The 12166-nt window shown below is 41.7% G+C and overlaps 1 protein-coding gene across 2 annotated transcripts; it reads right to left on the bottom strand.

The window, feature by feature from the left end:
- Positions 1 to 5358: 5358 nt before the first annotated feature.
- On the bottom strand, positions 5359 to 11444 carry LOC123991602 (protein-lysine 6-oxidase-like). Of its 2 annotated transcripts, none has more exons than XM_046293239.1 (6): positions 11228 to 11444; positions 8713 to 8821; positions 7853 to 8147; positions 7683 to 7778; positions 6149 to 6264; positions 5359 to 6048 (listed from the first exon to the last, which is right to left on the bottom strand). In XM_046293239.1, the coding sequence occupies exons 2-6, from the start codon at positions 8754 to 8756 to the stop codon at positions 6042 to 6044; spliced, it is 558 nt and encodes a 185-aa protein (XP_046149195.1). In that variant the 5' UTR covers positions 8757 to 8821; positions 11228 to 11444; the 3' UTR covers positions 5359 to 6041. The 2 variants fall into 2 exon arrangements, with proteins under 2 accessions (XP_046149195.1, XP_046149187.1); XM_046293231.1 differs by lacking the exon at positions 11228 to 11444 and adding an exon at positions 9085 to 10096.
- Between the last annotated feature and the right edge of the window lie 722 nt (positions 11445 to 12166).

Raw genomic sequence — 12166 nt, forward strand, 5'->3', positions numbered from 1 at the left:
TCTGCGATAGTTCATTTTCACCACAGGAGGGCGCCATTTTTTAAATAAAATACTGAGGCTGTTTTCTTGTCTCATCATGCACTGGTGACTAAGTTGATTGTTCTGAAGTTCATCTACAGGAGAACCCACACATTTAAACCTTTTTGTTTATGGTTATTTATCCTCTATTTTACTTGATTGTTTGTTATTTGATCTCATTGAGATAAAATATTATTGTATTTGAATGTTTACAAGTCATTGAGAAACCCAAAACACAGTCCACAGGTCAATTATGAATAGTTCAACAGTCTTTGCAATAATTCTACCACTTAATATTAAAAATATTTTAAAGTGTTAATGTAAAGAAAATGTTAAAACCAATATTGTGAAAGTAGACTATTCAACATTATGAACCCATGTTGACTCTATGTATTTCTGGATCTGCACTGGCCAGCGTCTCTGTTTATTTAAGTCTTGTCTGAGACTTTCATACACTCACCCCTACAAGCCCCTCTCCCTCCACTCTAGAAGGCCAGCCTGTTTCAGGTTCCTCACATGCACTGGCTGAAACTGCACTGCTAATTCAGGGATACTTCACTGTGATCTTTGTCCATGATTAATGTGGTGATGACATATGGCGAGGGCCATAGGATGTGACAGAATGAATGGCAAGAATACAATGCACACTGCTTAAGTGTGTAGAAGAACAGTCACACTTTCTTATTGCTTCCAAAAGCTAACAATTAGGGTATTTCTAAACAAGTGTATTCCTGTCCAAGCTCAATAACAAACCTGCGTGTCTTCACTTCAGCACTACCCTGCTATGTCTGAGAGAGAGCAAGAGAATGAGCAAGACACAAGGGCAGCACTCATCTGACTCTATGGCCCTCTTCATTGAGCGTATTAGACAGATGGGAGACTTCTTGGCAGACACTCATTTGTATGCTATAAATGTGGAACAACACTAGTATTTAGGACTGTATATAAACAAAAAATAACAGGATCATTAGTTTCAGTTCAGTTTGAATAATTCCCCACCACCCCCAGCCCCATCCTGCTGGTCTCCCCACCCATCTCCTCTTCCCTGCCCAAAAATAATAGAATAACAGGATTTTACCACGGTAAAAATGACTATAAATAACCCTGATGGCATATTGACTCTTTGGTATTTGCACAGGGACATTAATAAGTGCACATTTTTCTATTTCAAACAGGCTACTTGTTAAACTATATTGATGTGCAAATGGGTTTAACCAATAGAATCCCTTGTTCTGCCCAAGTAAACAATCTCTTTTTGAAGCATCAGACACTCAGCTGTTTAAATAAATAAGAAACATTTATTACATTTAAAAATACCATGAGTTCCCAATGTTCCATGTTTTCTAGATATTCTACAAAAAGGTGCAATTCTTTTATTTTTATATTCTTACTGATATGAGTAATAGCCTATTGAAAGCCCAAGCCTATCATATAGGTACTGTATACTCATTTAGCCCAAGCCCAAATATTGATTATTTATCTTTGAGGATGTTGTCTGTACATAGACAGTATAGTAACCACTACTGTATGTTTGACCAATGTCTCCCCAGGTCTGGTCTGCTCTGGGATGGCTGTGTACAGTAAAGTACGTGAAGGATGGATCTGATCTGCTGATCTCAGCAGGTATCTGGCCTGATTCCTGGCTGACACTGTAGCCGTGAAATTTCTCTGCTCCTCGCCATTACCCAAAGGGCAGGCTGGAGCACCCAAACTGTAGCACATTACTGAGACTTAGCACGTTGGGCTCCCTGGGCAAACAACCGGCACCATCGCTCTCTCTCTCTGACATTCTGTCACACTTCAATTCACATCAGCACCTCTGTTTTTACCAAAGAGGGCGTGAGCTACAACTAAGAGGCCATTTTTGGATGGAAGATGACAGAAATATCCCTCTGGTGGTTTGTGGACGGAGTTCAAGCACACAGTTCCCCTATGTACCCATCGAGAGTGGGTAACCCTTATACTTATTCATGTGTTTCTTGAAGGATGTTTTGTTACAAAATAGGGTTAATGATAAAAATAAGTAGCTTTTCACTGTTTCACTAAGGATATGGGGCGATACTAGATGTACTCTGTGACCTCCACATCTTTGAAAGAAGGTTATCATAAATACTACAGAGGTTATTTCCTCTTGTCAAGTTCTTAAAGGGGATGTGTTGATGGTTTTTCATGGAGCAGGTCTTTTCATGGAGCAAGTTAAGCAGTGGCAACAGAGCCATTCCATAGACCATTTGCCTTTAATAAATGAGCTCCATCCAGCTGAACAAACCGGAGCCTCTTTTATGTCCATGGCATGTTTAAGATGACAAAGACATGAGGCAATGTGCTTAACGTGTAGTCCTTTCAATTGAACTCATGCTCAGTATTCCCCTATTATAAACTCAAGAACAGGCACGTCCTGTTACATTACCTCACCCAAATTGTTATCATTAATAATTCTAGGGTATTCGTAACTCGTTAAACCTTTTCCATTCCTGAATGGGACCCATCAGACAGAGGCTCTGGTTAACACTGCGGCTGAATGTAAACACATTTCAAGAGGCACTTGACATGGAGTTGACACCCGGGGAGTGGGTCCTCTCCTTAATGACGTACTGACATGGCAAAACACACGCAAGAGCAGCTTCCATGCTCAAGCCTTTCATTTTTATTTCCCTTTCCAAGAAACACAATGTGCTAAGTTAGATAATTTCACACATTTCTGAGGCTTGCCGTGTTTTCTTAAATAATTTAAGAAATTAACTCCTCTGCCCTCAAATGGTTGAGCTCAGCTTGAATTAAACCCATGCCACCATAATTACGCACACCTGCTTCACTCATCACACACAACAGTGAATCATTGGACTCACCTGGACTCAATCACCTGTTCTGATGCTGTTCCTGTCCTGTTCCATGTCTGTGCTAATTAAATGTTCACTCTCCATACCGCGTCTTTCTTTTTCCCAATGCAGTTAAGTCAAAACCACGCCCTGTTATTCAGAGGGGCATTCTACAACGCTTTAAGTGCTCTTCAAGTCTCCAAGTCCAGAAGTGAGTATCACGTAGTGCGAAATTTCAGTCACTGATTAATAACATTTTCCCTGGTATTTCAAGATTGAAAAATATAATAACAATAACCATTAATGTTTGTTAATACTCAAAAACAGATTCAATGGCTGTAAGCATAGCATATTCGCCTGAATGATTAGCTAATACATATTTGAGAAATTAGGAATAATAAGTATATGATTTTACCTGATAATAGACTACTAATGATAATATAACAACTTCAAATACCTAGCTAGTAATATTAAGTAGCCTACGTTAATTTAGCTGACCTTCAATTTAGGGAATTCAGCTGAGTTCTGAGACATTTTTACAACTCATTGAAACTCTGAAAATAAATTCATGGGCAAATGTTACCAAACATGATAATAATAGGCCTGCATTGTGGTAGGCAAATAATTGTTAAATTACACTTTCCATCCTTACCTTGGAAGGTCACTGTCTCTGCGCTGATCGCCTGTGAGTGAGACAACGCTAGCTAGCCAATGGGAGCATAGTAGAACGCCAATGGGAGCGTAGTAGAACGCCTCTCTGAATAACGGAGCGTGGTTTTGGCTTAACTGCGTTGGGAAAAAGAAAGACTCCGGAGACGTACCTGCTTCTCATCATCAGCGTTGGTTCTTATAAACTCAGCAATAAAAGAAACGTCCTCTCACTGTCAACTGTGTTCATTTTCAGCAAACTTAACATGTGTAAATATTTGTATGAACATAACAAGATTCAACAACTGAGACATAAACTGAACAAGATCCACATACATGTGACTAACAAAAACGTAATAATGTGTCCCTGAACAAAGGGGGGGGGGTTCAAAATCAAAAGTAACAGTCAGTATCTGGTGTGGCCACGAGCTGCATTAAGTACTGCAATGCATCTCCTCCTCATGGACTGCACCAGATTTGCCAGTTCTTGCTGTGAGATGTTACCCCACTCTTCCACCAAGGCACCTGCAAGTTCCCGGACATTTCCTGGGGCAATGGCTCTAGCCCTCACCCTCCGATCCAACAGGTCCCAGACGTGCTCAATGGGATTGAGATCCGGGCTCTTCGCTGGCCATGGCAGAACACTGACATTCCTGGCTTGCAGGAATTCACACACAGAACGAGCAGTATGGCTGGTGGCATTGTCATGCTGGAGGGTCATGTCAGGATGAGCCTGCAGGAAGGGTACCACATGAGGCAGGAGGATGTCTTCCCTGTAACGCACAGCGTTGAGATTGCCTGCAATGACAACAAGCTCAGTCCGATGATGCTGTGACACAACGCCCCAGACCATGACAGACCCTCCACCCCCAAATCGGTCCCGCTCCAGAGTACAGGCCTCGGTGTAATGCTCATTCCTTCGATAATGAACGCGAATCCGACCATCACCCCTGGTGAAACAAAACCACGACTCATCAGAGAAGAGCACTTTTTGCCAGTCCTGCCTGGTCCAGCGACGATGAGTTTGTGCCCATAGGTGATGTTGTTGCCGGTGATGTCTGGTGAGGACCTGCCTTACAACAGGCCTACAAGCCCTCAGTCCAGCCTCTCTCAGCCTATTGTAGACAGTCAGAGCACTGATGGAGGGATTGTGCGTTCCTGGTGTAACTCGGGCAGTTGTTGTTGCCATCCTGGACCTGTCCCGCAGGTGTGATGTTCGGATGTACCGATCCTGTGCAGGTGTTGTTACACGTGGTCTGCCACTGCGAGGATGATCAGCTGTCCGTTCTGTCTCCCTGTAGCGCTGTCTTAGGCGTCTCACAGTACAGACATTGCAATTTATTGCCCTGGCCACATCTGCAGTCCTCATGCCTCCTTGCAGCATGCCTAAGGCAGGTTCACGCAGATGAGCAGGGACCCTGGGGATCTTTCTTTGGTGTTTTTCCGAGTCAGCAGAAAGGCCTCTTTATAGTGTCCTAAGTTTTCATAACTGTGTCCTTAATTGCCTACTGTCTCTAAGCTGTTAGTGTCTTAACGACCGGTCCACAGGTGCATGTTCATTAATTGTTTATGTTTCATTGAACAAGCATTTGGAAACGGTGTTTAAACCCCTTACAATGAAGATGTGTTTTTTTATTTGGATTTTTAAGAATTATCTTTTAAAGACAGGGTCCTGAAAAATTTACTTTTTTGTTGCTGCTGAGTTTTAAATAAGGCTCCAGTCATATTTGATATTTTTCTCAATTTTTAGGCAAACTTTATTACAAAAGACAAATTCTCAAACTTAGAACTGCTGAAAAACTTCCTCAAAAACATACAGTATCTATTTTCATTACAAAATAACCAAATATACTGTATATATTTTTAAACCCAGTATATATACTGTTTGACAGTAGCAGTTAGTGTTCTTATGCCTGCTTTAGTAGTTTGAATCTATAAAAGAATGCAAAGAAATCCATGCATTTTATTATCCATCCATAGGAATATATGGTACATATAATCACAAATAAAGTACATACGTGTGGCTCATTTCAATAAGCATAAACTTTAGGGTCAGTGCCTGGTTTACTGCATTTATTCTCCATCAGAATAGAAATGGCCTAAAGGAGACGAGCACCATTGACTTTCTTGGAATAACCGTCCACTTGGGACACACAACAAACACATTTGTTTGATTTGAAATGGCCTTTCGAAGACTTGTTATGTCTATGTTTGCACAGCACCATAGTATACATTTTAGCTTAGCAATATACTACTGTAACTTTGCCATACTGTATACAACCTCCGCTGCTTTCATGCAGAACGTGCATGTCTTTATTACAAAGAGGATAACTTGTTAAATAGTTACTGTAGCTAAGTACATCACAGCTCACACCTAAGAACATATGCATTGGATGATTTTAAAAAGCCAGAAAGTGCTTAAGGAAAGACGGGTGTCAATACTGATTTGAACAAAACATATTGATACAAATCCATACATGTTACTCGTCTGGCTTGGTTATCATTGGCAGGCGTATGGTAGCAGAAAATGGTCCCCTCCATCAGAGCAATTTAGGGTTAACTCCTGTAGAATCAACACAAACCAATGATAAACAAACACATATTTCACAGTATCACAAATTAAACGTGTATATCAATTATATACAGAAAGTCTTGTGACTTACCCAGTGATCCTACAGTTCCTGGCATGGACATAGCTTCCTGTGTACCTGATGTCACACTTCACTATGTTGTTTGAGAAATCTGACTCCTGCACTTGCATAGCTGGGTTTACCGTCACCTGAGATACGTCGTGAGACAAGACGGGTTAATGACATGTTGCTAGTTTTGCTATATGTTTTGGACAACTGAAAAATGCCAGTGACAAAGAGCTGTATCTATCTGGTTTACAGTGAGGCTCCAAAAGTATTGGGACAGTGACACATATTTGTTGTTGTTTTGGCTCTGAACTCCAGCACCTTGGTTTTGCAATGATACAATGAATTAAAGTGCAGATGGTCAGCTTTAATTTAAGGGTATTTTCCTCAATTTCGGGTGAAACGTTACATAGACCAATATTATGGGGACAAATGCACTTCTATGTGTATTAAAGTAGTCAAACGTCTAGTATTTAGTCCCATGTTTCTAGTTCGTAATGATTACATTAAGCTTGTAACCCTACAAACTTGTTGGATGCATTTGCTGTTTGTTTAGGTTGTTTCAGATTATTTTGTGCGCAATGGAAATGAATGTTGTAACGATCTGGGTGTCGTGGGTGTGAAGTCAGGCGCAGGAAACAGAGAGTTCAAGGTAGTGCTCTTTAATGCACACACGGCGAACATAGGCCACCCCACGAAACACTGGGTGCTAAAAAACAAATGCCCCAAACACGGGGACTAAAACAGTCCAGAAAAACCCACGAACAGCAACAAACACTTTCGTCTCCAACATACACAAATGTTACAACAAACAATCCCGCATAAAGAAACAGGTGGGCCGGCTGACTAATAAAGCCAAACTAATCACCACAAACGCATAACAGGTGTAACCAATAAACAGACAAGGAGGGGGAGGAAAGAATCAGTGGCAGCTAGTGGGCCGGCGACGACGACCGCCGAGCGCCACCCGAACGGGAAGAGGAGTCGTGAAAAATTTGAAATAATGTATTGTGTCATTTTGGAGTCACTTTTATTGTAAATAAGAATAGAATATGTTTCTAAACACCTCTACATTAATGTGGGTGCGACCATGATTACAGATAGTTCTGAATTAATTGTGAATAATGATGACAGACACGCATTTTGGGGGGTTATGATATTTGTGTATCTCCCCTGTTATTGTAATGGTTAGAGGTTAACAGGTCTTGGGGGTATGATATTGTGCATCTGTAACTTTCTCACTCATCATTATTCACGATTAATTCAGGACTATCCGAATACTAAACTTTTGACTATTTTACTACACATATAAATGGATTTCCCCCAATACTTTTGGTCCCCTAAAATGAAGGGACTATGTACAAAAAGTGATGTAATTTCTAAACGGTTCACCTGATATGTATGAAAATACCCTCAAATTAAAGCTGACAGTCTGCACTTTAACCGCATAGTCATTGTATCATTTCAAATCCAAAGTGCTGAAGTACAGAGCCAATACTGCCCCAATACCTTTGTAGCGCACTGTATATCTGTCTCTTCCTTAAAGTGGCTATAGTGTTACCTTGAGAATATAGTTTCCTGGTGGCACGTCTGTGATGTCAATCCACTGGCAATCAATGTTGGCATTGTAGGTGTCATAGCAACCTGGACCCAATCCCTGTACCAAACATGTGATTAAAAACATATAACAAACTGATTGGTTGATCGATTGATAAATTAAACTATCAGAACCTGTGTGTGTGCTGTGCAAGCGAAGCGTCGGCGGACTCCCGGGTCACAGCTCGTGTCCTCCAGACAGAAGCTGGCCTTGTGTCCCTCTGCCACCTTCCTGCCTGTGATGACATCCAGCAGGTCATAGTTACTGAAGGCCTCCATGCTGTGGTAGTGCTGGTGGCAGCTGTGCCATTCCCATTGGTGTCTGGGTTTGACTGGGAGGAAGTCGGCAGTCCCCTGGTTCTTCACCCTCTGAGGAAACCTCAGTAGAGTCCTGTAGTCGATGTCTCTGACACCTGGTCGATACGCTGACCTTGGGGGAGAGAAATTAAAAATACAAATAACAGACTGTACACAATGACAAGGGTCAGGAGTTTTTCCTGACAATGTCACCTGACCATAACTTTCTTGGTCAGAAAAAACTCCTGGCCCCAATTATTACAGGTAAGAGCATGGACCGTCATTTGAATTATCATTAATGACAGCTTAATAACAAGTTAGTAACAGTTCACGTATTATGCTTTAGAAGACACTGAGGAGGTTTGAGGTGTATTTGGGACAGTTTAACATTCACCTCAGGAATCCACAGCCTTTCATTTGAAGTTTATTTTACTTGGCAGAGCAGAGATACAGAGGGGAAAATCGAGGTCGGCTGCCAGATTGTATGGTACTGTCATTATACTGTTATTTCCAAATGGGCCAAGGAAGTCTGGTCGACACAACCTGCCTGATGTCTACCACTAATCAAACAACTGACTGTATATGTCAAATATTATTAATTTGTGTAATGATACATTGATGATGCCAATATAAATGTTTTAGTGGTATTGATCTTACACATTGACATGTGTAATCAATAATAAAACATGAACTCCTACCGCGACAGACAGTTTTCCTCTCCTGCACATCTCAGGGCATACATCTGTACCCGTTGAATATAAGAAGCAGCTTGGATATAGTAGGGGTCAGGGACAAGGTCTGGGAGACCTGGGGAAGAGGAATCATGAGGAATCATAATCGTGTTAGCTGTATGATTTACAAGGGTGTGTGAGGGTTGTTGTAACCTACCACATTTGTATTTTTATCAACAAGAGAGTCTGAAGTGTTTTGTTTGTAAATATTCTGTACTTTTATCTGGTTGTAAAAATATGTCTGCATAATGCAAAGCAAATGGCCCTGGATAAAATAGAACACCCTACTACATAAGATATAGAAAAGCTAGCCTAATTGTCACATACTGTCTACCTTACCGTTATGAAATAATCTGGTGCCATAGCCTGTTCCCGGTGGAAGACGCACAGGTTCTCTGGTTCTTCCGTTATAAAAAACAGAATTTTGGTGGTTTTTATTTGGGTCCGTGGGATCATCATCATAATCACCTATCATAATATTACTTTCAACCCTCCTCGGTTGCTGGGGCTGCGAGCGAGTGATGTGCGCCTCCACGCCATTGTTAGAAAGCGCACTCAGCGCAGTTGGAGATGTATTTGATTCTGGAGCTGGAATGCGTCTGGATGAGGGAATAGAATCCGCTGCTTGGGCAATGCGCTGGGCGCGTTGTCTGTTGTCTGCATCCTCGGAATTATTCACGTAGCCAGATGTAGGTGGGTGGGCTGATGCTTCTGGGGTCTCATGTCGCGCTTGGCTCGTTCCCTGATCATGCGCATTCTCTGCGCTTCTGACTGGTGACACAGAGACCTGTCGCCGAACCGGCAGGCTGACATCAACACGAGTAGTGTTTCGTCCTCCCCTCGGTATCCCACTGCCTGAGAACTCCGGGAGAGCCCCGGAATCAGTACCGTTGGAAGTGGAACCGGTGCCTCCTTGGAGAGGGGGACGCGCTCCTGGGTATCCCGGCACCGTGTCCCTCGGGGAAGGTGGGTGACGTATATAGAAATCATTATTGGTGGTCAGATAGAGCTGAGCAGGTAGTTTCCTCGCCTGTGCCGGTGCGAGATATTCAGACCCCGTGCTGAGTAAACGATACATCCGACCGTTGTTCTCCCATTGGATTCTGTGTCTCCATGGCCCCATTCGCGCACGTAAATGGTGCTGTCCAGTGCTTAAACTAACCAGAACATAAAGAAGGCAAAAAAGTAGAAAAGAAAACCTCTCCATGGCAAAAAGTATCGCAACTACACAAAACACTTCGTAAATTTGTCACTTCAGTAAAAATGTAATCTAAGTGATGCTGGGGTACGAGTGATGTTTTGTACACACTTGATTCTGTCAGGGAGTTGCGCACCACATCTCCATAGTGAAATTCAGGTGAACTACTTGGAGTGGAAATGTAGGCACTCACTTTCATATAATTAGTTTGTCTACGCATGCACAGAGAGGGGCAAGGGCTTATTTTACAGACACCATGTTTAACTTAACCGTTTCGTCACCATATCGGGCGTGCTATTACAACTGAACTTTGTTCAGTAGGCCTATAAGTAAATTTTCCGCATAAACGGTAGTCCTTTCTCAGAGCACGTTGAGATTTTTTGCTGAAAATGCAAGATCAATTTTTTTTTAATTAAGTGGTTTTAGTAAAAACAAATGTGTCCCTGATTAGTCATCCAACTTTTTTGTCTATTTCTTTTGCGTCATGACGCAATGACCTCTTGGCAATTGGGAACTTCACAACAACTGACTGATAGTCATCATAAGCAATACGTTCTATACGTGGATTAAATTGAAACCTTCATAATAGGGGAATAGAAAATGTGTTTTATAATAGGTGCTATTTGCATCATGAAAATAAGCACACATGCAGGTGGTGCGTGCTGCTGCTGCATGGCTCTTTGAGATCCATTCACCCTGTTTATTTTAACGGTAAATGCCACATTGGAAAAGCACACAGTGGGGCGGGCCTTGTATTACCTCACACCACCTCTCTGAAATACAGAACCATGCAGCTGAGGGATAAGAATAGGGGTGATCGAGTTCTGTTTCTCTTTGATTCTCCACTCTGGTCCCTCGATTACCTCACGTCTGCCACCTGATGGCAGTGGGCCTATAGGGAAAGTATTTACTGAGTTTAAAAAACACACACCTGGTTAAGGAAAACTACACAATTCCTGCCATACGACAAATCGTCAAGTCTACCGCAGTCGTTCTAAAGCAACAGACCACGTTGTTCAACTGGTCACCAGTTATCCTACCTCGAGTTGAATACGAAATAAAGTAGTAAGTAATTAAATAAATTTAAGTTTTGTGGGCTATCAAAACACATGTAAACATGTAAAAACAAATGTTTTTATTGGCACACTAGATAAAAAGTAGGCATACGGCCTATGCCTTCAGGTCAAACCAGGTATTTAAAGGTCACAGCAGAGATTTGTAATACAAACATCTGACCATGTAACTTACCTCAACTATGTAGTTTACTTTTTGTGGTTACCATACCTTTCACTTTTTATGTCGTGTTCTTCTGTCCACTCCAATGAAGGATAACGGAGGTGATGTCCGCAGCTCCGAGGACTAGTTAAAAAGCGTTGCAAAACCTCCCTTGTACTTCATCCAAACTTGATTTGTTTTCTTTGGAAAGGAAACTACTGGTAAACTCTACAATACATGCGGCTACCCACGTCACGTGTAGTTCAGCATTAAAGCGCATTGGGACACCAAACCCATCATGGATATACACACAACGGAGTGGCTATACACAAATGCAAGGTGAAGTACATCTCAAATAGAGCTTTATCTTTCGATCTCAATCCATAATGGATTTTATTAACCTTATAATTAACAATCTTTTATTACTCAACAATAATCCAAACAGCAGGCTAATCTTCTACAATTAACTACAAACCCCAATGACAGAACTTGGTTCCAATGTTGCCCATATGAAATGGAACTAACCTACAGTCGCATCTTATCAAGCTTTTCCCTAGTGTCTCACTTTTATAAGCTGCCAAGTAAAAATGGCAAGATAATTATTTATCCATTTTCAAGGGAGTATTGCAAATTGTGCAGAGTAGGGCGCTCATTTACTGCTGAATGATAATGCCAATGCCAGTCTTTCAGATGGCCAATGCCTATGCTTAAGGTTTTAAATACATGACTTTACCCAGACGTGAACTGTGGTTACATAAGACCGTGAAACTGATTGGTATCTTACTCAATGGCTCATGATGATTTGCCATACACTACATGACCTAAAGTATGTGGACACCTACTTGTTGAACATCTCGTTCAAAAATCATGGACATTAATATGGAGTTGGTCCCCCCTTTGCTGCTATAACAGCCTCCACTCTTATGGGACGGCTTTCCACTAGATGTTGGAACATTGCTGCAGGGACTTGCTTCCATTCAGCCACAAGAGCATTAGTGAGGTTGGTCG

The sequence above is a fragment of the Oncorhynchus gorbuscha genome, linkage group LG02 (assembly GCF_021184085.1).
Source record: "Oncorhynchus gorbuscha isolate QuinsamMale2020 ecotype Even-year linkage group LG02, OgorEven_v1.0, whole genome shotgun sequence".
NCBI classification, from domain to species: domain Eukaryota; kingdom Metazoa; phylum Chordata; class Actinopteri; order Salmoniformes; family Salmonidae; genus Oncorhynchus; species Oncorhynchus gorbuscha.